Source organism: Melanotaenia boesemani, chromosome 1 (genome assembly GCF_017639745.1).
Source record: "Melanotaenia boesemani isolate fMelBoe1 chromosome 1, fMelBoe1.pri, whole genome shotgun sequence".
Classification (NCBI taxonomy): domain Eukaryota; kingdom Metazoa; phylum Chordata; class Actinopteri; order Atheriniformes; family Melanotaeniidae; genus Melanotaenia; species Melanotaenia boesemani.
The window spans coordinates 6,557,925-6,582,480 of record NC_055682.1 but is presented as its reverse complement, the minus strand read 5'-3'; the positions used below and the strand labels follow the sequence as shown (position 1 = coordinate 6,582,480).

The 24,556-nt window shown below is 44.5% G+C and overlaps 1 protein-coding gene and 1 pseudogene across 4 annotated transcripts; one reads left to right on the top strand and one right to left on the bottom strand.

Moving 5' to 3' along the window:
• Positions 1-233: 233 nt before the first annotated feature.
• LOC121641693 lies at positions 234-3,315 on the bottom strand (annotated as a pseudogene).
• Positions 3,316-5,988: 2,673 nt separating this feature from the next.
• Positions 5,989-18,942, top strand: LOC121642485 (N-acetyllactosaminide alpha-1,3-galactosyltransferase-like). 4 transcript variants are annotated; one of them, XM_041989273.1, is made up of 7 exons: positions 5,989-6,082; positions 6,760-6,872; positions 8,377-8,465; positions 10,046-10,120; positions 10,277-10,368; positions 15,987-16,124; positions 16,394-18,942. In XM_041989273.1, the coding sequence occupies exons 4-7, from the start codon at positions 10,088-10,090 to the stop codon at positions 17,076-17,078; spliced, it is 948 nt and encodes a 315-aa protein (XP_041845207.1). In that variant the 5' UTR covers positions 5,989-6,082; positions 6,760-6,872; positions 8,377-8,465; positions 10,046-10,087; the 3' UTR covers positions 17,079-18,942. The 4 variants fall into 4 exon arrangements, with proteins under 4 accessions (XP_041845207.1, XP_041845198.1, XP_041845214.1 ...); XM_041989264.1 differs by having other exon boundaries at positions 10,273-10,368; XM_041989280.1 differs by having other exon boundaries at positions 8,377-8,503.
• Positions 18,943-24,556: the final 5,614 nt, after the last annotated feature.

Sequence of the window (24,556 nt, the reverse complement as noted above, 5' to 3'; positions counted from 1 at the left end):
GACGGACCAACTCATTCAAGATAAGCACCTCTTCTCACTCGCCCCAGCAAGAAGGGTTGTCTGGTGAGACATCTCGCTCATATTACTCAGAGAACCGGGGTTATGTAAATAACCTAAAGTTCTCTTTCATAATATTCCGCTCGATGTCTCACTATGGGATGTGGTAGCTCCCGAATTGCCAGACAAGCTTATCTAGCGTCCACCAACCCACCGGGAAAAGAACTCCGATCCGGTCAGGACAGCAAAACTGCGCATGCCACGCACGGAGCGGAGACGTCCAGCATATAGAAACGGACAAAGGTGAGAGGCGAGGACCAACTCGCCGCTGCACGGATGTCCTGAACAGAGACCCCTCTGAATAGGGCCCAGGAGGCGGCCATGCCCCGAGTCGAATGTGCCCGCAGGCCCCCAGGAGGCTGCAAACCCTGACCCGTATAGGCCAAAGCAATCGCCTCCACCACCCAGTGTGACAGGCGCTGCTTTGTGACAGGTTTTCCCCTATGAGGACCAGACCAGGAGACGAACAACTGATCGTTCCGCCTGAAACCCCCAGTCCTATCCATGTAAGCGCGCACCGCGCGTACTGGACACAAGGCATGTGACTGCGAGTCCCCTGACGAGGCAGGGAAAGCCACAAGATCAATAGGAGAACATGAGCCCACCACCTTAGGCACAAAAGCCGGGTTGGGCCTCAAAACCATCCTCACACCGCCCGGAAAAAAACTGGGCGCATGTCGGGTGCACCGAAAGCACATGGATGTCACTGACCCGCTTAGCTGACGCCAGAGCTAGCAGCAACACCGCCTTGAGGGAGACGTGTTTTAAATCTGCCCCCTCCAGTGGCTCAAAGGGAGGGCCCTTAAGCCCCTCCAGAACCACAGCCAGATCCCACGGTGGTACCAGCGGTCTGGACACAGGAAGGAGCCTGCGTGCGCCCTTCATAAAGCGGCAGACCAATGGATGCTGACTCGCCGTGTGCTTCTCAAACCCCACGTGACAGGCAGCAATAGCTGCCAAATACACTTTTACCGTGGAGAAGGCTTTCTTCTTGTCAATCAGGTCCTGCAAGAATGATAAAATCACCCCCACCAGGCACTGAAGAGGAACGTGGCTGTGTCTATTGCACCACTCCACGAAGACCCCCCACTTAGAACCATACAGAGATCTAGTGGAGGGGGCTCCAGCACTCTGTATAGTGGAAATCACCCGCGGTGGGAGTCCCACAGCGGACAGACTGAGCCGCTCAGGGGCCAAGCCCACAGTGCCAGGCGTTCTGGGTGTGGGTGGAAGACCGTCCCCCTCCCCTGAAGTAACAGGTCCCTGCGTAGCGGGAGTTGCCAAGGCTGAGCACGCAGCAACTGATATATCTCCGCCAGCCAATGCATGGCAGGCCAAAGCGGAGCTATCAATATCAGTGTGTGGCCGTATTCCCTCACTCTGGCCAGAGTGAGGGGTATCAACGCCAGGGGAGGGAATGCATAAAGGAGCCCGGGCGGCCAGACGTGCGCTAGTGCGTCTACGCCCAGAGGAGCATCCATGCTGCGCAGAGAATAAAACAGAGCGCAGTGAGCATTTTCTCTTGATGCGAACAGATCCACTGTGGCCCGACCGTAACGGGTCCAAATCTGTCCCAACACCTCTGGGTGCAGAGTCCATTCCCCGTATACAGGCGCGCCTCTGGACAGCAGGTCTGTGCCCGTATTCAGGACTCCCAGGACGTGCGTTGCCCTCAGAGAGAGGAGGCGATCGCTGCTCTAGAGGATCAGTCTGCGTGCCAGCATGTGTAACTGGCGGGAGCGCAAACCCCCTTGACGGTTGATGTACGCCACCGTCGTTGTATTGTCCATCCCTACCAGGACATGATGGCCCACAAGGGACGGAAGGAAATGCTTCAGGGAGAGAAAAACCGCCGAAAGCTCCAGAAAGTTTATGTGGGACCGCTGGAGACCGACGCTCCAACGGCCCCTCACAGTTCGGCCCTCGTGGATCCCACCCCAGCCCGTCAGGCTCGCATCCGTAGTGACCACCTTCCTGGACAGGATGGAGCCCATAGGGACTCCCTGCGTCAGAAAAGTCGGGATCCGCCAGTGACGCAGTGTCCTGGAGCACACAGCAGTGATACGCACCCTGCGTGCGCCATGACGGGCGGGGTCCAGGCCGCATGAGGCCACCCAAAGCTGAAAATCCCTCATGTGGAGGCGACCTAGCCGGACAACGAGAATGGCGGACGCCATCAGTCCGAGCAATCGAAGACACAGCCTGAATTGGACCGATTTTCCCAGACGAAAAAACCCGAGACATGTCCTGAAAACCCTCACGCGGTCCGCCGAGAGGCGAGCTGTGACAGACAGCAAGTCCAGAGACAGGCCCAGAAAAATTATGCTCTGCGCTGGGGACAGCACACTTTTTTCTGTGTTTATCACAAAACCCAGATCGGACAGGTGCTCCACGAGAACATGCGTGTGCGCCCTGGCCTCCTGCTCCGACTGTGCCAGCAGCAGCCAGTCGTCCAGGTATGTGGCCAAGCGGATGCCCTGGCGCCTCAGCGGAGCTATTGCCGCTTCCGTGCACCACACGAACACCCGCGGACTCAGAGAGAGACCGAAAGGAAGCACTCGGTACTCGTAGCAAATCCCCTGGAAAGCGAACCTCAGGAATTTTCTGTGGGGAGGGTAGATAGGGATGTGGAAATACGCGTCCTTCAGGTCGACAGAAGTGAACCAATCGTTCTGTCGCACAAGACGCAACAGGGATGCGTGTGTGAGCATCCTGAATTTGTATTTCCGGAGATATCTGTTCAGAGCACGAAGATCCAGGATAGGGCGAATCCCGTTCCCCCCCCCGTTTGGGGACCAGAAAATACCTGGAGTAAAACCCGCTCTGACACTGTGCAGGAGGTACAACACAAATCGCTCCCTTGTTTAACAAGGAGCTGATTTCCCCCTGTAAAACGTGGGCTGACTCCCCTCGAGCCTGGGAATGCAAAATGCCGGCGAAACGAGGGGGAACGGTGGCGAACTGCAACCTGTATCCCCTCGAAATCGTCCTCAACACCCAGGGTGGGGCTGCGTGTGCGGCCCACCTCTCCCACCTGAGGGAGGGAGGAGGCGCACCCTGCAGCCCGTCCACCATAGGAGGCTCTATCCGTGATGCGGTAGCGCCCTCTCTCGCCAAAACAGCGAAATGGTTCCGGGACTGCGCCTTGCATCCACGTCCGAAATGACAGCGCAGCGATGGGTGCACTGCTGCCGCTGTCCTGGGAGGGGCAACCGCCTGCCACCGGGAAGCAGCAGGTGCCGCCACCGCGCTGTTCATGATTTTGGCTTTTTTTATTAGCTGCGCCCTCGGCCTGTGGCCTGGATGCTGCAGCGGAACACAGTTTAATTTTTTCAAACATAATGTGTGTGTGCGTGCTTGTGGACGTTTGAGAGGGGCAACCGCCAAAACCTCTGCTGACAAATGTCCGTTCCTCTCCCCATGCTCTGGCACGGTCCGTGGCAGCTGGGAGACGGGGGCGAGAGATATCCCCGGGAGCACGCTTGGAAGCCAAACAGGTGGAGCTAGAGAACGAGGAACGTCTAGCTGCACTGGCGAGATGCGGGGCTGTCAGGCCGCCCGTTTCTTCTTCCTGGCCTGGAAGTTAGCAGCTTGCGTGGGCGGAGCCGGCGGGGCTGCAACAGAGGCCGAGGGCTTCTTAGACCAGCCGGCCCGACCGGGAGGAGGAGGCGGGGCGGGCTGGGGCCTTGGCTGTTTGGGTATTTTGAAACGTGAAACCTGAGAAACAGCCGGCGTGAAGGTTTTGCGCTACACAGGTTTCCGAGGGAGGCAGAGCTGGAGAGCTTCATCCTCCTTCTTCTTGGCTTCACAACGCCGTTGCCAAAAATCCCCTCCGGGACAATGGGCATGTCCAGCATGTCATCCTTCTCCCTATCCGACAGGTTGGCGAGGTTCAGCCACCGCGCCCGTTCCTGCAGCACCATAGTTCCCAACGCTCTGCCCGTGGCCTGAACCGCACAGCGTTGGACGAGGAGACATAGGTCGGTGATAACCGGAATCTCCTCCCACGTTGCTGGGTCCTGTGTGTGTCCAAAATCCTCGCACAATTCGGCTTGGTAAGCAGTGAGCAGGGAGAGGACATTAAGCGCCTGGGCAGAAAGCGCCGCTGCCTTATAAGCCTTCTCAGTCAGGGCCGACTGAAAACGGTCAGATTTAGACGGCAGGCTGGTACTCCTGGAGGACACTGCAGACAGCCGGGGGTGGAGGTGGGCTGCAACAAGTGGCTCCATCGGAGGCATGCGGAGCAAGCCCAGGCTCTCCATCGCCTCACAATCGAGGGACGAGGCCCCGGGAATCGGGCTCCTGCTGTTGTAAGGACGGTCCTTCCATGAACGTGTCACTTCATCCAGCAGCTCTGGGAAGACGGGGAGAAGTTGCTTCATAGCACTTTTGGCCAAGGGCAATCTCTTCCCTTCATAGCGGGATCTGGTGGTCTCAGCTACAACTGCGGGCCAGGGGATGGCCAGTCGGGCGGCCGCGCGTTTACACACGTCGAGCATGTCCGAGCTGGGGAGGGGAGAAGCTGGTGTGCCACTCTCGTCTCCATCCCGAGAAGCAACGGAGGCCGCATGCTGTGCAGCATGGGTAGGAGTGATGAAGACGTCGTCCTCCTCTTCATCCTCGGAAATGAGGAAGTTTGAGGCGACATCTTCGTCTTCCCCGTAGTCCAAATCCAGGACGTCTTCCTCCGGCGGGGAATCCGCGGCTACGTTGAGCTGGGAGCCCCAGCTGGCGCCAGCCTGCGGTACCACCACCGCGGCAGCTCCCTTCTCCTCCTCTTCCTCCTCAACCTCAGCACCGGCGGAGGGGAGATAGGGGTCCTGCCCAGACAGGCTAACCTGGCGGGCTAGCCGTCTGCGGAGACTCTTCGTGGTGAACACCGAGCAGTGTTGACACGCACCGGGAACATTGATAGCCAGTCGGGCATGTTCCAGCCCCAGGCAACTCGAGCAGACCTGGTGTGGGTCTCTGCTCGATATCTTGTTCCCGCAACGACAGGGACGAGCCCCAGAGTCTCCGAGCCCTCTGGTGTGAGGGGTTTTAGCCTCCATTCCTCGCGAGCTGGTGTGCAGGCAGGGAGCAGAGGCAGATAGCTGGTGTGCTAACTGTGGGGAGACAGAGAAATTAGCTGGTGTGCTAACACTCGGTGCTCGAGACGCCGTGGTGGGGCGACAAGGGACAGTGCGACCGAACCGTGGAGGGGAAAGGAAGCACTGTGGTCTGGTGTGACCAAAGAGCCAAGAGTCCAAGCTAGGTAGCGCTCGGCGACCGAAGCCGAAGGATCAGCCTGTGAGCAGTTAAGCTAGCCAGCCGTGGACGCAAGATATGCTCCGAGTGAGAAGAGGTTTTTGAATGAGTTGGTCCGTCCGCATGAGCTATTTAAGGCAGATGGCACTACGTGATGTGGACGGATACGTTCACACGTTCATCAGCCAATCAGGGTTGGCGTAATGAGATTAATGCTTCTGAGGGCTGCAGAGAGGCTTGCATCCCATAGTGAGACATCGAGCGGAATATTATGAAAGAGAACCACTAAAGCCTAGATTTAACACGAATCAGTGAGAGTGAACAAATGACAAACTTCCAAAAATGGTGTTAATAAAATTAACATACATACTTCAGCACAGTGATAAATATTAAAGCAGCATGGATAAAGAAAAGAACAGACATTATAAATTATGGATAAGATGAAAACTATTCCCGGATGAAGCGTAAAAAACAGTGTCTCTGTGTCTGCCTGCTCTTCTCTTCTACGGATGTTATCTCATCCAGGTTCAACAACAGGAGATTTATTTATTTATTTGTTTTAGCCGCAGCAAAAAGAACGTGTCATCTGGGCGGGACTCAGAGTAGACCCACAGCTCTGCATCGAGAGGAAACAAGTTAGGTGGCTTGGCAATTGCTACCCTTTCTTCTCTCTTTTTGCTTCACTTTTCAATCACAGTTTACAGTTTGAGAAGTTTGTTTAAATAATATTTAATCTACCTCGTGCTGTTACACAGGACTCCAAGGAGACAAGATCATGGTAGCTTGGCACGACACTTTATTAACAGATCAGAACTCAGAATAAGGATAATACTGGTACCGATACTGGTAGAGGTAACAGGGTTGAGGAAGCCAGGAACAGATAGAGAGTGAGTCCATAAGGAGTGTAGTTTAAGGTCCGACAGGGAATGACAGTGGTGCTGGTGTATATGAGGGCTGGAGAAACAGAGGAAGACAGGTGTGACAGGTTGGCTTAATGCTGATGAGCGGATCAGGAACAGGTGTGGTGGATCAGTGAAGTGAGGATGGAATGGAGTGACTGTGAGTGGCATGACTGATTGAGTGGCATGACTGATTGAGTGGCATGACTGATTGAGTGGCATGACTGACTGAGTGGCATGACTGGCTGTAACACGTGCCCTTGCACTTTTGCACATTGCTTCAAATCTGTTTTTGATTAATACTAATTTAATAAATTAATTACTTGAGTTAAGTAAACATTGATGTTTGGTTTGCTTCAAACCCAGAAGATTTTTTTTCTTTTCCATTTCATTCCTCCAAGAACACATGATTTTCTAAAAAGATGTGTTTTCACCATCTGGTATACAGACGGCATTTATGTAAATGACCACAAACTGACTCCAACAGTGTAGTCATACTGAGGGTGAAAGATGTTGACAGGACTGACTTACTGTAACTTCTACTTTTGCATATTAGGAGGAGTCTCTATTCATCTGTTTCCCCCTTCCTGACAAAACTGGGATTACAACTTTCTTCCAGCACTTTGAAATCTAACAGGTTAACAGGTCTCTGCGAAAATCTCCTCACTGGTAAGTCATCAGTAATTATTTGCCAGAGAAAACTTTAGTTCATTTTTAGCAGATAAATATTGTGTTATCAAGATAATTAAAAAAAAAAACTTTACATATTGTAAGAATATAAGGTCCTATTTTTCTTTTCCTGGAGAGGTAGTGATACAAAATAGAGATGACCATGTGATAAATTTAGATTTTTTTTTCTTTTTATCAAAAGCTTCCCCTGATAAATCAAGTGAATAAAATAGACTTTACATTTTAGAATGAAGATTGGGTTTGGGGTTAAGATGATTGTTTTAGTTATGGTATCCAGAGAATGAATCTTTACATCTTACACAATGAAGCAAGATTTTATGTGACGGAGATAAGAAACCTTACTCCATGGGGGAGTGTATCTGTACCTAATTGCATGGTGTGCTTTCTATTTTATTACAGACGTGGATTGTATATACTTTAATAATGATTATTAATGATTAAGGTGGATAAACAGCTTACAGAATGACTTAACTATTAAAACAAAGGTTAAATATATATATATATATATATATATATATATAAATAAAAAGATGCGTGTGTGCTGCTGGCTAGGTTGGGCTTACTGTACTGACTTGCGTGCTTCTTTTTTATTTATTTTTTATTTAACCTTTATTTAACCAGGTAAAAATGTTTGAGAACCAGTTCTCTTTGGAAAAAAGGGGACATCTTGCCTGATGCCGCTGAGTTATTTGATGGCACAACATCAAAACACAAGGAATGAGGGGAAAATAAACAGTGCTTGTGCCGTGTTGCAGCAACACTTATACAGACGCCTGGACACCTACAAGATGAAACCACAGCAGTGCATACAGAAGAGACACTGAAACTAAAGTATCATCCTCATCACTGCCAAGTTATTTTTGGATTGATACACCTACCACTAATTAGTTAACAATTCTCATTTTTGTGACCCTGAGCATTTTTCACTTTTGGAGACAAAAATGAGAAAGAGGCGAAAAACAAGTCAGTAAATTCATTTTGCTTTCACAGATTACTCTCACTTTAGTCTAGAAGAAATGGATTAAGCATTTTTGAGATCTCTTTTGTCATTATATTTTATGTGAGATTATATCACCCAGCAAAATCCCAGACGATTTTGAATTTCTGGCCTTCTTTGGTATCAAGCGAAGAAGCTCACCACAATAAAAACATCTTGGTACAAATGGCGATTGATTTCCGACCATTGACTGCACTTTGTGCACAGCTGCCTCTACCCCTGTTTCCTGCAACTTGACGACATTCTTAGCCACCTTTTGCAATATTAGCAACATGGAAGTTTCTTCTTCTACTGCTCTCACTGGCGTCAGCTTATCATATGATTCTGATGTATGTGTGTGTATGTGTGTGTGTGTGTGTGTGTGTGTGTGTGTGTGTGTGTGTGTGTGTGTGTGTGTGTGTGTGTGTGTGTTGTCTGTCTACCTTAGTCACTTGGCAACACCTGTTCGATTTGCATGTATCTTTTATTTGTTTTGTTTCATTAAAGGTGTCGCTCTACTAGTCGGCAACTGTGTGCCTTCACCTTAAAGGATCATTTGCTGGGAAGCTGAAAAGACACTGTCTCACAGCCATGAGGTACATTGTGATGCTCTTTTTCAAGAGTGGTTGGGACGGTGAGTTGGGGGTTCCGAAACAATAAGATAAGATAAGATAAGATAAGATAAGATAAGATAAGATAAGATAAGATAAGATGTACTTTATTAATCCCGAAGGAAATGACCACAAAGCAGGCTCTATCCAAATAATAAGTTTCTTATACAGACTTAATTGATTCTTGCTCCACCAGCAAGAACCAAAAAGAAGAATAAAGAATCTCACCACAAGAACCACGAGGCATTTAAGTGGAACAACAGGTTTTCCCTTCCCAGCACCCAAATCTAAGTCAGAGGAATGACATACCAATGTGTTATGTCTTATTTATTAACTATTTACAATATTCACAAATCAGTGCTGCTGTCAACCAGGGCCCCAAAAACCCAGTCTCTAAAGCAATACATGTTCAGGGGGAGTCAAGCTGACAAGCTGACATTTGGAAGGACAAACACAATAGCACAGGAACCTGTAGGCAAACACTATACTACTATACTCTCTCTCTCTCTCTCTCTCTCTCTCTCTCTGTATATATATATATATATATATATATATATATATATATATTATATGTAGATAGATAGATAGATAGATAGATAGATAGATAGATAGATAGATAGATAGATAGATAGATAGATAGAATGATGAAAGTAATCTAATTAATCACAAGCTTTGTAGTTAATCATGAAATTGAAATCCCTTAAATTGTCATTTCTCTGTTGTGATGGAAGGGTATGAAGGTGTTTAGAAGCAAGATGCAGTTGGGCGGGCTGCTGACCCCATGGATGGATTTTAGGTATACAAAGGACATTGATGCAATTTGCACAATCTGCAAGAAGTAGTTTCACTTTCACCAAGGCTGTTAAATGTTAAATTTCAAAGTACCATCAGACAGGAAAACTGTCCTTGGCACAGCACCGGCGTGTTGTATGAGAGAGGGGGAAGGATGAGTTATGGTGGGGCGTATTTCAGGTAGGCGCTCAGGTGCGACTTTCAAAAAGTTTAGATAAGATGAAGAAGAAAACAGGTTCCAATGTAGAGGTATGTGGTTTTAGCTAACATTTAAAAATGCTGTTTAATATTAAATCTGTAGCAGCCAGGGGACTAGCTAAGCTGGAATAAAGCAGAGTTTCCACATAATGATGCTGTACAACATCAGTCTCAAAATCGCAGATGTGGGTCAATATTTTGTGGCCACCTACTTGACATCAATGTTTAGTGTAAGTGAGATTTTCTCAAACGCACCATTTTGCCATTGCACTTGCTGTGCTTTTACAAATCAAAGATCACTTTGCAGTCACATGACAACCGCACAAGTAATAGTGGCACAAACAAACTGTTCATAGCAGACAGGGAATGAAATACAAGAAAGCTATCAGAGGCAGCTTTCGGCGATGCTAAAACTGAGGAGAAAAACCTCAGCCCTTTGTCATGCTGTTTTTATGATGCAGTTCAGTTAGCTTTATCTGTGTCATATTACAAATTAGATGCATTATGTACAACAACATGTATTTGTTGGTTATTTGTGTACAAATGGATTTTATATTTGCATTGTTTTTTTCTAGGGACTTCAAGGAAAGGATTGGAATATTCACTTGTCTTCTGCTATGTATTGTACTATTCAGTTCTTTCTATTTCGGGTATGTAAACAAGCTCTTATTTTTTAGATTTCAGTAGGAGCATATATAAGCAAATACTTTTGTGTTCTTTTTTGTTTTGATTTCACCATGATGTCTTTCAAACAATTTGAATAGAATGTTAAGAGGGTCTCACTTTTCTTTCTTCACAATAGGCAGTTAAGAAGCATTGCCTTGTTGAAGAATCTGCCAGTGATTCATGAAGAACCATCAAAACCAACCATTAATTTGGATCACACTCTTGACTTTACGTAAGAGAATGAAATGTTAATTAGTCATCTTTTAATTTTGACTTACCTCTGCTGTTAATTAGGAGTTGACAGGAAAACTTGGTTCAGGATGGATTGGAGGATACTCGCCCTGGGGTGTCGGTTAGGACACTAAGGACATGAGGCGGGATGTGGTCGAACGGTTTAATGAAGGGTTATTACATACAGCACAACAATGCGGCAGGCCCGCTGACGTAGCAGCTATTAGGCTTGAGGTCTTTAGGTAGAGTGTGCAAAGTGGTCTGGAATATACAAAAAACACATACACCAATCAGCATAGGAGCACATCATTACAGACAATAAATCAGATATTGTACTGCTTATGCAACCATAAACCTTCACTATGCAGAGAGCTATAGTCATATTAGCACCATTAGACCAGAACAACCCGCTGGTAAACTCAAAACATGAACAGAAAGACGCACCGCGGCACGACGGGCGGCATATTAGCTAACATGACTTATATGAAATAACAGGCACGCAGCATAACATCATTCAGAACATCAGGGAAATTACATAGAACTTACTATCTCTTCATGCACGCACTCACACACAAGGAAACAGTCCGTGGACGAGGGTGAACAGCAGGTGGAGGGACAAACGTCGTTCGAGGGCGAAGGCGAAAGCATGAAAGAAAATAAACTTTGTCTTCTCCGGGCGCTTATTCCCGCCGCTGCTCGTTCGGCTGAGCTCGTGTCCGCTCGGGTGCTGTCGGGAGCGCTCAGCTTCGCTCGGCTGCACTCGTGCCCGCTTGTGCACGCTGTCGGGACAGCAGTGGACTTTATTACATCTGCAGCTGATGAAAATCCACATAAGTAAGAGACAAAACAGATGACTTGTTGTTCTTTCAGTTTTAAACCAAGAACTAGTTATGTTTCACCTTGTAACCACCATCCATCCACCCACCCATTCTCCTCCATTTATCTGGGATCAGTCAGTAGTCTAAGCAGAGATCTTGGATCTTCTTCTGGGCCTCCTCCCAATCGGATATGCCTGGAAAACCTCCCGAGGGAGGCATCTTGAACACATGCCCGAACCATTTTATCTGACTCATTTTTATATGGAAGGGCAGTGGGTCTACTCCAAGCCCCTCCTGGATGAGCGAGCTTCTCTCCCGAGCTCTAAAGGAGAGCCCAGCCACCCTGCACAGGACACTCTTTTTGGCTCAGCACCTTCTTTACCACAACCTTTCCAGCTGAGGGCCATGGTCTCGCATTTAAAGATGCTAATCTTCATCCCAGTCACTTAGCACTTGGCTGCAAAACATTCCAGCAAGAGTTGGAGACCATGGCCAGATGAAACTGACAGAACCACATAATCTACGAAAAGGAGAGAACCAATCCTGAATCCACCAAACCAGATCTCCTCAACACCTGGCTGTGCCTAGAAACTCTGTCCACAAAAGTTATAAACAGAATCGGTGACAGAAGGATGCCATGGTGAGGTCCAACCCTCACTGAAAACAAATCTGCCTTATTGCTGGCAATGCAGACCAAGCTCTGACACTGGAAGCACAGGGGCCGAACACCTCATACAAGGGGGTCTGGTGCTCCATACTCCTAGATCAATGTCCAGTGACCTCCCTGGGGGTCATGGTAGAATGCCTTCTCCATGTCCACAAGGATGTGTTGACTGGATGGGCGAACCACCATGCCTTCGCCAAGACCCTTTGGAGAGTGTACAGTCGGTGCAATGCTCCATGGCTGGATCAAAAACCACACTGCTCCTACTCTATCCATGGTTAGACTATCCTTAGACGAACCCTTCACTGTAGAACCCCCAAAAAGACCTTACCAGTGTGGCTGAGAAGCGTGATATACCTGTTGTTGAAGCGCACCTTCTGGTCCCCCTTTTTGAAGAGGAGGGGCAGTACCCCAGCCTGTCTGTCCAGAAGCACTGTTCTCGATGCCCACGTAATTTTGCAAAATCCAGAGTCTTAAGGAACTCTGGGCAAATCTTGTCCACCCCCTAGGCCTTGTCAGCTGGTAGTTTTTTAACTTCCTCAGTGACCTAATATCTCAGAAATAGGAGAGCCTACCCGAGTCCCTAGACTTTGTTTCGTTATCAAAAGATGTGTTGGTGGAATTGAGAAGGTTTTCAAAATATTCCCTCCACTGACTCACAACATCCTGAGTGGAGGCCAGTAGCACCCCATCCCTACTGTGTATTGTGTTAATAGTGAGCTGCTTTCACCTCTTTAGCTGCCAGATGTTGGATCAGAACAGCTCCTTGAAGCTGTCTGGAAGTTGTCTAACCAAACTCCTCTTTGTTGCATAAAAACCTCGATATTAATATGAAATATTAAAGTGAATAAATCTCATTTGGATTAAATTTAGCCTTTTGGAGCACCAGCCTTCTTTTAGAAGGGAATACTGTGAGTTAATGTTCACACAAGAAAATAATAAATCAGCCTCCTAATTGATAAAACGTGAGTTCCGTCTAAAGGAACAAGTTTCTCTTCCAAAATAACCACTTGAACAGCAAAAAGTTAAAATAATGCAATAATTTATAAACCACCGGTAATCAAATTAACAGCACACAGCATGAAATAGAGATATCATGGAATGGTTCAGCATCCCTTTATCATAACTTCCAGGGGAAGCCTTGAGAGACAACTTAAAGCTGAAGATATAGAGCAGAATTACGATAGAAATAGAGTCTGAGAAAATAATGAAAATAACCAAAATAAATGTTATATAGGTACTTGGTATCTTTATACTATATATCAGGGATCACCAACTCCGGACCTCTTGAGCCAGTGTCCTGCAGGTTTTCACTGCATCCCTGCTGCAACACACCTGGTTCAAATGAAATAGTCAATAGTCAAGGTCTACACCAGCCTCTTAACGACCCACTATTTGAGTCAGGTGTGCTGCAGTATGGAGATATTAAAAAACCTGCAGGACACTGGCTCAAGAGGTCCGGAGTTGGTGATCCCTGCTATATGTGGTTCGAAATATGTAAATGTTGAATTAAATTATTCTCTAGAATTTAGTTTAACTTTGAGTAGGACTAATGTGAACATTAGCCTAGGACACCTGTCGGCCCTAGGCAAAACAGGAGTTTTGCCCCCCAAGTGGCAAAATGCTTAGCTAAACTGAAGCTATATAACTCAGCCGCACTCATTTTGTAACTAATCTACAAATTCTTGTCTCTTTATTAACAAACAAAACAAAGTCACACTGAAACACTCTAAACTGCTAAAAAAAATATATAAATAGCACAAAATAAATAACATTTAGTTAAAAATAAATAACAGTGCGAAAGTTCAGGGCAAGAAATGGCTCAAGTGCAAATCTTAAAACAATGTAAAACTGTGCAGTCAAAAAACACACAAACTATAAAAACTGCTATATTTATGAACAAAACAAAATAATGCTACTGTGTGAAACAAAAAAACAATCAAGCAATCAAATTTAATTTTTGAAGCATGTTTCATATACTCCCAGGGGCTTATCACCTGCAGGATGAGCCATAGGGGTCGGGTGCAGTGTGAGCTGGGCGGCTGCCAGAGGCGGGGACCCTGGCGGTCTGATCCTCGGCTGTAAAAGCTAGCTCTAGGGACGTGGAATGTCACCTCTCTGGTGGGAAAGGAGCCTGAGCTGGTGCATGAACGGTTATGGCTAGATATAGTTGGACTCACCTCGACTCATGGCTTGGACTCTGAACGAAAGGGTTGCCTCCCTCAGCTTTGGGTGGCGGGACGGGTCTTGACTGTTGTTTGTGCTTATGCTCAAAATAGAAGTTCAGAGTACCCACCCTTTTTGGAGTCCTTGGAGGGGGTGTTGGAGAGCACTCCTTCCGGGGACTCCCTCGTTTTGCTGGGGGACTTCAATGCTCATGTGGGCAATGACAGCAAGACTGGGGGGGGCGTGATTGGGAGGAACGCCCCCCCTAATCTAAATCCGAGTGGTGTTTTGTTGTTGGACTTCTGTGCTCGTCATGGACTGTCCATAACGAACACCTTGTTCAGACATAAGAGTGCCCACATGTGCACTTGGCACCAGGACACTCTAGGCCGCAGTTCGATGATCGACTTTGTAGACGGCCGCATGTTCTGGGCAATCGGGTGAAGAGAGGGGCGAAGCTGTCAACTGAGCACCACCTGGTGGTGCGTTGGCTCAGATGGTGGGGGAGGATGCCGGTCAGGCCTGGCAGACCCAAGCGGGTTGTGAGGGTCTGCTGGGAACGTCCCCTGTCAGAAAGAGTTTCAACTCCCATCTCCAGCAGAGCTTCATCCATGTCCCGGGTGAGGCGGGGGACATTGAGTCCGAATGGGCTGTGTTCTGTGCCTCTGTTGTCAAGGCGGCCAGCCGCAGCTGTGGCCGTAAGATCGTTGGGGCCTGCCGTGGCGGTAATCCCCGAACTCGTTGGTGGACACCGGCAGTAAGGGATGTCGTCAAGCTGAAGGAGTCCTATCAGGCCTTTTTGGCCTGTGGGACTCCAGAGGCAGCTGATGGTTATCGGAGTGCAGCTTCGGTGGTTGCTAAGGCAAAAACTCAGGCATGGGAGGAGTTTGAAGAGGCCACGGAGAATGACTTCTGGACGGCTTCGAGGAGATTCTGGTCCACCATCCAGCAGCTTAGAAGGGGAAAGCAGTGCTCCGTCAACACTGTGTACAGTGGGGATGGAGGGCTGCTGACCTCGACTTGGGACATTGTGAGGCGGTGGAGGGAATACTTTGAAGACTTTCTCAATCCCACCAACACGTCTTCCGATGAGGAAGCAGAGTGGGGTGGGTGGTGCTGGCTCTCCCATATCTGGGACTGAGGTTGCTGAGGTGGTTAAAAAGCTCCTCGTGGCAAGGTCCCGGATAAATGACAAACGCAGATATTTCGGATGCATGGTCGGTAAGCCAAACTTGCCAGTAACCCTTCAACAGATCCAGCTTACTGACAAAACGAGCAGCTCCAATAATATCTACACAGTCCACAATGCGGGGTAATGGATATCCATCAGTAACAGTCACAGCACTAACCTTTCTGTAATCAGTGATGAATGTGTTTGTAAAATGAAATTTTGAGAAAATGTGTGATATGAACTATAGTTTATAATGTGCTGACCCACAGTTTTTCAGTCCTTTGTTTTCTACCCTTGCTGCCTCAACTACACACGTGGACAAATTTGTTGGTACCCTTCTGTTAATGAAAGAAAAACTCACAATGGTCACAGAAATAACTTGAATCTGACAAAAGTAATAATAGCAAAATGTAAATTGCTAGGACTTCATCTGTTCAAGTCTAATAAAAACAATTAGACAAAATTTTTCATGTAAAGCACTTTGTGTTGCCCCAGCATGAAAAGTGCTTTATAAATAAAGTTATTATTATATTATAATAAATGACTTTATAAAGCCACTTTTTTTGTTATATCAATCTCTCGATCTGCCAAAATAATGAATTTAATGCAAATATCTCAAGGTGAGGGCTTTACTCAGCAATTTTTAGATGAGATTAAAAAAGAGATTAATTAGATTAATTACAGATCATAATTAATTAATCTCTCAATTTTTTTAATCTAATGACAGCACAGTGTGGAGCTGTCTTAAGTGATTAAAAGCATTTGTTTAATAATTACTATTCTTTTATTTTGTTTTTCAGGATCAGAAATGATGTTCAGACACGCACTTACTGGGGTGCTCCTATTATCTGGGAGTTAATGTTTGACCCAAAACTTTATGACAAAAAGCACCAAGAAGGAAATACAAGCGTGGCTCTCACTGTGTTTGCTGTGGGAAGGTTTGTGTTTTTATGAACATTGTCAGTTGGGAGGTGAAGACAATTACTAGTTCTGATGTCTACTACTTTTATTTTTCTTTAACCTGAATGTGAATCAAACATGCAAATACTGCAGCTTGTAATTTAGTGAAACTGGTACAAGACTGAGTGAGTGACAGTAGTTATACAAAAATAAGTAACCCTTGTTTAAATGTCAAGTCTTAAAAATCTAAAGGAAAAGCACAGTAAGCAAGATAATTGTGTTCTTGTTCTCTCCCTGTCTCCTAAAGGTACCTGGATGCCTACCTCAACACTTTCCTAACATCAGCAGAAAAGCATTTTATGATTGGATTACCGGTGACATATTACGTGTTTACAGAATCACCAGAGAAGGTGCCAAATATTGAACTTGCTCCTCAGCGAGACCTGAAAGTTGTCAAGGTGCAAAAGTATAGCAGATGGCAGGATATCTCCATGATGCGAATGAAGACCATATCAGAAACGATAGAAATGGAACTCGAAGGAAAGTTCAGTTATGTCTTCTGTTTTGATGTTGATCAGGAATTTAAGAATAGATTTGGCTCAGAGGCCCTCGGGGAGTCCGTGGCTTTGCTCCATGCCGACTTTTACAACGTTCCAAAGGACAGGTTCACCTATGACAAAAATCCCAAATCCAAAGCTTACATGGAGGATGGAGATCACTACTACCATGCTGCTCTCTTTGGAGGATCATTGCAAAATGTGAAAGCATTGGCAGACTTTTGTCATGTGAACATCATGGAAGATAAACTGAATGACGTGGAGGCTCTGTGGCATGATGAGAGTCATCTAAACAAGTTTTTCTGGCTTAATAAACCAACCCAGCTCCTCTCCCCTGAGTACTGCTGGGACAACAATGTTCCTGACAAGAAACATATTCTGGTTGTTCGCCTGACTTGGGCACCAAAGCAATATGACAAGCTTCGTACACGGTAGTGTGGCCAAAATCAAAGAGATTGGGATGAATTCACAAACAAGTGTGAATCTGTTTACTGTCTTGACAGAAGGGCCAAATTAAGAATTTGTGCTTAAGTCTATATTATCTTAACAAATTTTTCTTTACATGTTTTAAAACAGCATTAAAAGGAAAATCAAGCATTTCCAATTAGAGCCTGACAGCTTGTCCAATAATGAAGATTAACTGTCTGTAGAACACTCGGACACCCAATTAGCTGGTTTAAACCAGGGTTACTCAGTCCCATCCTACAAGACCTGCAATCCAGCAGGTTTTCCATGTATCCTTGCTTCAATACACCTGACTTAAATTAATGATTCAGGTGGGTTTAAGCAGAAATACTTTGAAAACCTGCTCGATTGCGGCTCTTGTGGGACCGGATTGAGTAACCCTGGTTTAAACAGTCAACCACTTCCACTTATAGTATATCAAAGTAGTCCATGCATGAAAATATAGAAAGAAATCAAGTTAGAACTGCATCAGCTTTTAAATTTGTGGCAATAAGCAATGCTAATACTAACTACAAGATGCTGTTTCAGTGAAACAGCTGTGTGAATGGTGGATACTGAATGAATGGATTAGTTTGTTTGAGCAAAAATATGAAAATATTAATGTAGGAAATATCCAAAGACCTGGGGCCTAATTTATCAAACTACAAAGCAAACTACAGGTGGCGTCTGTGGCCCAAAAAGGAAATGCTGTGCACTTCAACTATCAGATTTATAAAACTGTGCGGATACACGTCCTACGCCTCTTCCCGTTTATAAATCAGAATAAACTGTAAAACGGGTGCACGTGAGGGAACGCCAGACTGTCCACCTTATTTAGCTGGATGTATTTTAGAACATGCAAGTTTTGTTTCACAATGACAACATATTTTAGTGATTGAGGTTTTTATTAATATCATCTACCTTTATCTTGAGACCCCCCCCCCCCCACACACACACACACCCTTAAGAGAATTAATATCGAATGTGCCTCTTTATTCATTTCTGCAAACAGCTTTAATCTATAACATTTGGTGTGAAAGGTAATAGTGGATGTGCACAAATGTCTCACATTTTACAGCATTTTCTGTACCATTGGTGTTGCCGTGTCCTGTTTTTCTAGATTATGTGCGTACGCCTGGGTCAGAGTTTGTTTGGAGGTAGGAACGTTTTCCCGTCAAGTTTGGTTTTCATAAATCCTAAAAGTTGACTATATTTGGCATACACCGGTTTTCGTTACTATGCTAGCTTGATAAATGAGGCCCCTGGTGCTGTATCCTTATAGAAGTAGTTTGAATTGAGATACAGCAGTCAAAATGTTGGTCTTTAAAGAATGATTGCAAAAGAATGAAGGCTATGGTAGTGATTGCAGAAGTACACAAGTTCATACCAAACAGAGTTGCCATCAAGCAAAGTTGGCAGCTATAGGACAGTCCAATATAAAATAGAATTTAGGAACCTTTCGAGGTTAGACGGGGAATGCATGCTGTCAGCAGTTTTTCTCATTTTTTTCTTTCTCCACAGAGAGAACCTGTCTGAAAGGTGTTGTTGAAAGCAGTTGCTTAATCAGAACACATGCATGTAGACAGAGTACCATGAAAGAAACTGTATGGTGTACCATTTTTTCTGTGTGAAGTAATACCTGTAAAGCCAATAAGGATTTTTGGAAAAATGTATGGCTGTGTCCGAATGTGCTCCCTACTCCCTACATAGGGGCCACGCCATTTTGTCGAAGTGTCTGGATGTCCAGAGAGAAAAAAGTAGGGCACTCAAAATTACCCACAATGCATCTTGAAAAGTAGTGAGCATTGATGGTCACTAGACGGGTCAATATATACCACAATGCAATGCGGGCAGAAGCTCAACATGGCGCAAGGAGGCAAAAAAAATTGAGCTGCACTAAATTACCTATAAGCAAACAAAGAATAAAATTCAATATAAGGAATAAAAATATATACACACAGCTTTGGATTGGATTTGGAATGACATCTTGATGCTTGTGGTTGCCGTGGTGACGATGGTAGTCACGTGGTTTGCAGCGAGGAAAAAATAGGCAGCTTCGTGTCCAAATCGCCAAGAGAATGAGTGCACTATGTGGTGTGCTATGTAGTGGAGCCCTATCTAGTGAACGAGGGGTTAGGAAGTAGGGTGGACATTCGGACACAGCCTATGTCTTTTTTTTTTATCTCCACTTTTTTTGTTTGGGAAGGCGGGGTTGATTGTCCATATCTTTAAATGGGTGGAGCATGTGTATGTGACTGTGTATCTTTTTAAAAGAAAGAAATACTTGCATCATTGGATTTACTTTTACTTTTAATAAAGAGGGATTTGTCATGAATCAGGCTGTGATCTTGTCGTTACTTTTATGTTCTCATACTTTGGGTCTTGTCATGTTTTTCTGGTTTATGTGTCTTTGGTATTAAAAAGTCATATTACTGTTTCAGTGTTTTGGTTTCTGCTAGTTAGTGCACCTGGTCTGATTAGTCACTCACGTCACATGTGTCTAGTGTGTCTCTGTGTATTTAAGTATATTATTTTCAGTTCCTCCTTATGAGTTCATTGTTTGCTGTCGCCTTCAGTGGTCCTTGAGTTCAGGACATTAAAACCCTTGTTATCACCAGCGGTCTGCCTCGTTCTGCCTGCATTTGGGTCCTCCCCTCCATGGCTTTTATGAGAGGATTTTTTTTTCTTTACTTAAGGAGGTAGTGCACCCTAAAATGTAGTCTTACTACACTCTTACTTAATTGTGATGAAACCATGTATACTGTCGTTAAAATAATTTTATTTTTTATTTATTTAATTTATTTTTCCGTTTCTTCAAAAAATGGGATTTTGTGGGTTAAAATGGCTCATAATTCCCGCACAGGGGAAAAAACTTCTCTTTCCATCTTGCTCATGGCCACTGAGCTGCTGTCTGTCCCGACCTGCCCACTCTCTGCTCCCTGATCACCCCACACCTCCCACCCCAACCCTTGCAGTTTCAGGCATTTTTCATTTTGGCAGTGGGTGCACCAATCTGACTAACCTGCTGCTGCTCCCTGAACCAGCTTCACTTCTTCTGCCTACAGCTGAGCAGGTGTTCTGTCAAAAAAGCCCTACAGTTATCACCAAAGACAACTATTTACTTGCCTTAAAATAAACATCATATGTCATTGTGTGCTTAACTGAAGGCTTCTATTCACGTGGTGGAATTATTTTACAATGTGCGTGCGCACACATGCGTATTAATGCAATGTATGCTACCTGTGATGAATATGCTGAAATTATACCTGGCAGCAAGTAATCATTCCAGGTGAGAAACAGAGTACTGTCCCTCTTTCAAGCGCCATTGCCCACCTTGAATGACATCCGTGGACAAAAAATGTCTACTGTAGACAGAAGTGGTCCGCTTATTTATTAAATTGTTGTGTCTCACGTTGCGTATTTAAAAGTAATGGCCTATTTCAATGACAAAAATACAAAACAAAACAAAAAAACAAACCAAGAATCAACAGAAAAAACTATTTGTAGTTCTAAACATATTTAGGGTGTTTTTGACTCTCCTTTTGTCTCTCCATGATGTTATTTCTTTCTCCTACAATGGCCATTACATTACATGCAAATGGCCAATTATGCAAATTAGGCGATGACGTCATTTAGCGACTTCTAGCGACTTTCAGGACAGCCAATAGCTACTTTTCTTACTGAGGAGTTGGCAACAGTGCGATGGAGGACTGTTGAGCCCAGCGTGCAGTGACAGAACTGAGAGCGAGCGGGTCGCTGCTGCGAGGACATTGGTCCACATGTGTGAACACGGTGGATTGATGAGCTCTCACGAGGGTGATTCTCTGCTTGCAAATACTGTGTTATTCCCTCGCAATGCAGGATGCCTCCTCGCGACGTGTGTTTTAACTCGCGGGTACTAATTTACTCGCTCATATCACGTACTCGCGCGCGTTGATCCCCGTGCGCGTGCATTGTTTTTATGCGCGCGGGCGGTTTTCAAGCGCGCTGCTTTTGGAACCGAATAAACGCCATAGAACGACCCGAGCTTGGATGGATGAGAGACCGCCCACGGAGGGCGAGGGGACAAATAAATAGATATATATATATATGTGTGTGTGTGTGTGTGTGTGTGTGTGTGTGTGTGTGTGTGTGTGTGTGTGTGTGTGTGTGTGTAACCTGCGGCTGTTGAGAAATAACGGAGCGGAGCAGCTGGAAGAGCGGGCGGCAGTTAAGTTTAACAGCATCTATATACAGTGACTTACATTGGTCTTTGCTGCCGGGGCTAGACTCAAAAGACTGACGACGCCACTGGTGCAGATGAACCAAGAGTTCATCTATTTAATATCTTGCTATATAATTAACACATCACTTCATATTTCCAGCTGATGGAGTTTCACAGAGCCAGACTTATTGTATAATTTCAAAACTATGTTTCTATGTTGAAACTAGCCATGCAGAGACAATAATCAACCTTACTGATCTTTAAAACTTCAACAGCCCTGCACATAACAGATGGGACATAACCGCCTGCTTCCACAATACAGCAGTTAATGGTTTTAGTGGTGATTAACAGCTTGTGGCCTCTGATCATAAACATGCTGATGGCTGCAGTGTTTCACATGTCACCACAGAGCTTCCATCCTTGAGCCCATGTGACATTAAAAGGCAGAGACTGTGCAGGTTTTCCCACATGCCCAGAGAACAAAAAATATCTTTAACAGTCTATGCAGAAAAAAAATGTACTTTGCATGATCATTAAAAGGAGCTGAATAGCCATTTTTTCATCACATATTTTATCACATAAGTCCTATGTTCTAATCTCAAATATAATATTCATAAACATCGGAATGAGCACCCACCTACACAACTATGTGTGCCTACTTTCAGGTAGACTTATAATATCTTATTTTGAGAGGTACTACAAGCAGGTTGTGTGAATATTAGATGAGAGACTTTGTTTTTTTCAGTGAAAAAAAGTGCTTCCCAAATTGCACATTCTTTTATGAGGTGGATGATTTTCCAGCAAGGATTTTTCTATGGTCTGGGAGTAGTAAAGCTAAATATGTCTACTGTGGAAACTGAGGACATATTTATATTATATATTATTTATAATATATATATACATATATATATATACATATACACATGTGTATGTGTATATATGTGTGTGTGTGTGTGTGTGTGCATGTGTGTATATATATATATATATATACACACATACACATTGCTTACTGTATTTACTGTTAATTTGTCCTAAAAGGAAAATTAAATTGTAGATTAACTGAACATTTACACAAGTTTGAGGTTATTATCTTTAATTTTTTCTTGAAACATCTAACAAGTTGAAAAGTTAAAGAAAACGTTCATGCTTCAAAAATATATTATTTTATTTAGGTCTTGGTATTGTAGTACAGTGAATTGATAGATAGCCGTAAATACTGCAAAACAATCAGGCATCCACTTCAAAAAACTGTTTCACAAATAAGATGGACTGAGGCACTAAATTGGAAAAAAATGCTTTTAGGGAACTAGACAAGTCTGTTTGTTTAGAAGATGATTGATACTAGTTGATCAGTCTTCAACAAGATAAAAGTATCTAACTGTTTTAGGGTTTTTAAAAGAACAGAGGGAAGATTTCCACCCCTTTGACACCAAAGATGAAACGGATGCAAGCAGAAATCTGTAGGTGCGCCGGTTCAAGTTACTCCTCTCAGGTTACCCAAAGTCATTTGATTCACTGTTATCCAAACAAAAAAATATTGATTAGGAAAACTTCATGAATCCTAAGGTACATTGCTGAACAGCAAAATTTAGTCCTTCTTAGGATGACTGGTCAAACCCCCAGAGTCCATCCAGACCAAGTTTCATGGCTCTGCATGTTTGTGGCACTGTGGCTCACACCTCTGCTGTAAGACAAGCTGTATGCACCGACACTGACTTACTGGAAACTCTCCTCCCTACTATTGATTGCAAACAGTGGGATTTGCAAATGTTTACATGACTTGAAAGAGACATGCAAGCTTTTTTTAAATGATCCGCTCTCCAGCTCGTTCTTCCATGCATTAGAGGTCAGGAGACAGACAGGAAGTGATCTAGCCGCTAAGCTGCAGAGAGACAGAGCGGCTGTCGGAGATTCTCTGGTGGTCAGTATGTAGCGTCTGACAGCAAGCACAGAAACTGCTCTTGCTGAGCAGCAGTTATGCAGAAATAACCAAAAATCATCTTTGTGTCCCCCCCTGATAGAGTAGGATGTGATGTCACCTTTCAAGTAATTAAATCCACAATTAATCAATACTTAGCATGCGGTTAAAACTAGATGCACAGACCCACAGATCTCCTCTGCTGGTTTGTTTCCAGCAGAGTATAATTACAGAAGACCCGGTCAAACCAAAATCATGGACACTGCTAAGTTCAGAAGTTCACTGGTACAAATTAGATTAGATGTAGAGGCTTAGATAATAAGAGGTTTAGATGTAGAAATCCCTGAATTCAAAGTAATTTAAACGAGGCAGACAGTAAGGCTTCCTCTTGATCACTAACGAAGACTGAAAATGTTTAAACAGCACAGAATGGGTTTACAGGAATCTGTTGTGAAATGAAAATACCTCAGTGTTTCAAAATGTATACATAAGTAAAAGAAATTTAAGTTGGATCTCAGAATCTTAATTAAGTGCACCCTGTTTCTAAACTGGCCTTAACCTCTGATCTCTGACCTCCTGGAAAGGAAGAATAACCTCCTTCCTGTGATCAATACTCTGTCAAACCACAGAAAATCATTGCAAAGGTCATAATTTCATGACTCACACGGAAGAGGAAATGGGTACATGGGAACAATGAGTTACTGCAGATGTCAGAGATTCATTTAATGTCACATCATGATGGAGCTCACATGAGATGTGAAGGTTTTCCTGTTAACTTTGGGTGACTTCATTACCTTAATCTATTGTAGATTTTCTCTCAAATGATGATCTATCTATCTATCTATCTATCTATCTATCTATCTATCTATCTATCTATCTATCTATCTATCTATCTATCTATCTATCTATCTATCTATCTATCCATCTGTGTTACAAAGAATTAATTTACAAGTTTTTGCTGCTGGTGTATAATGCTTCAAAATATGGTTCTGCTCCAAAATATATACAGTATCTGATCTGTTGATGCCACATGAGCCACTTGGACTTCGAGGATAATCTGGGTTTATTGATCCTATTATCTGAGAGAAACAACCAGGAAACCTGAAGTCTGCTATAAACCTTCGTTCTTTTAAATCGAGTCTGAATATGCTTTGATTTGCCTCCACTTTTCATAAAGCTAAGGGGTTTTTGTTGAATATATACACTGATGATGGTGATGAGGACAATGCTGTATTTATTTTTGGCATCTGTTTTTATTATATGTAACTCAATGTAACTGTATTTCTGTCTTGGGGGTATGTAAAGGTGTGGTGATTGGAGAAGCTGTTTGCATAGATTGGCTGCCAT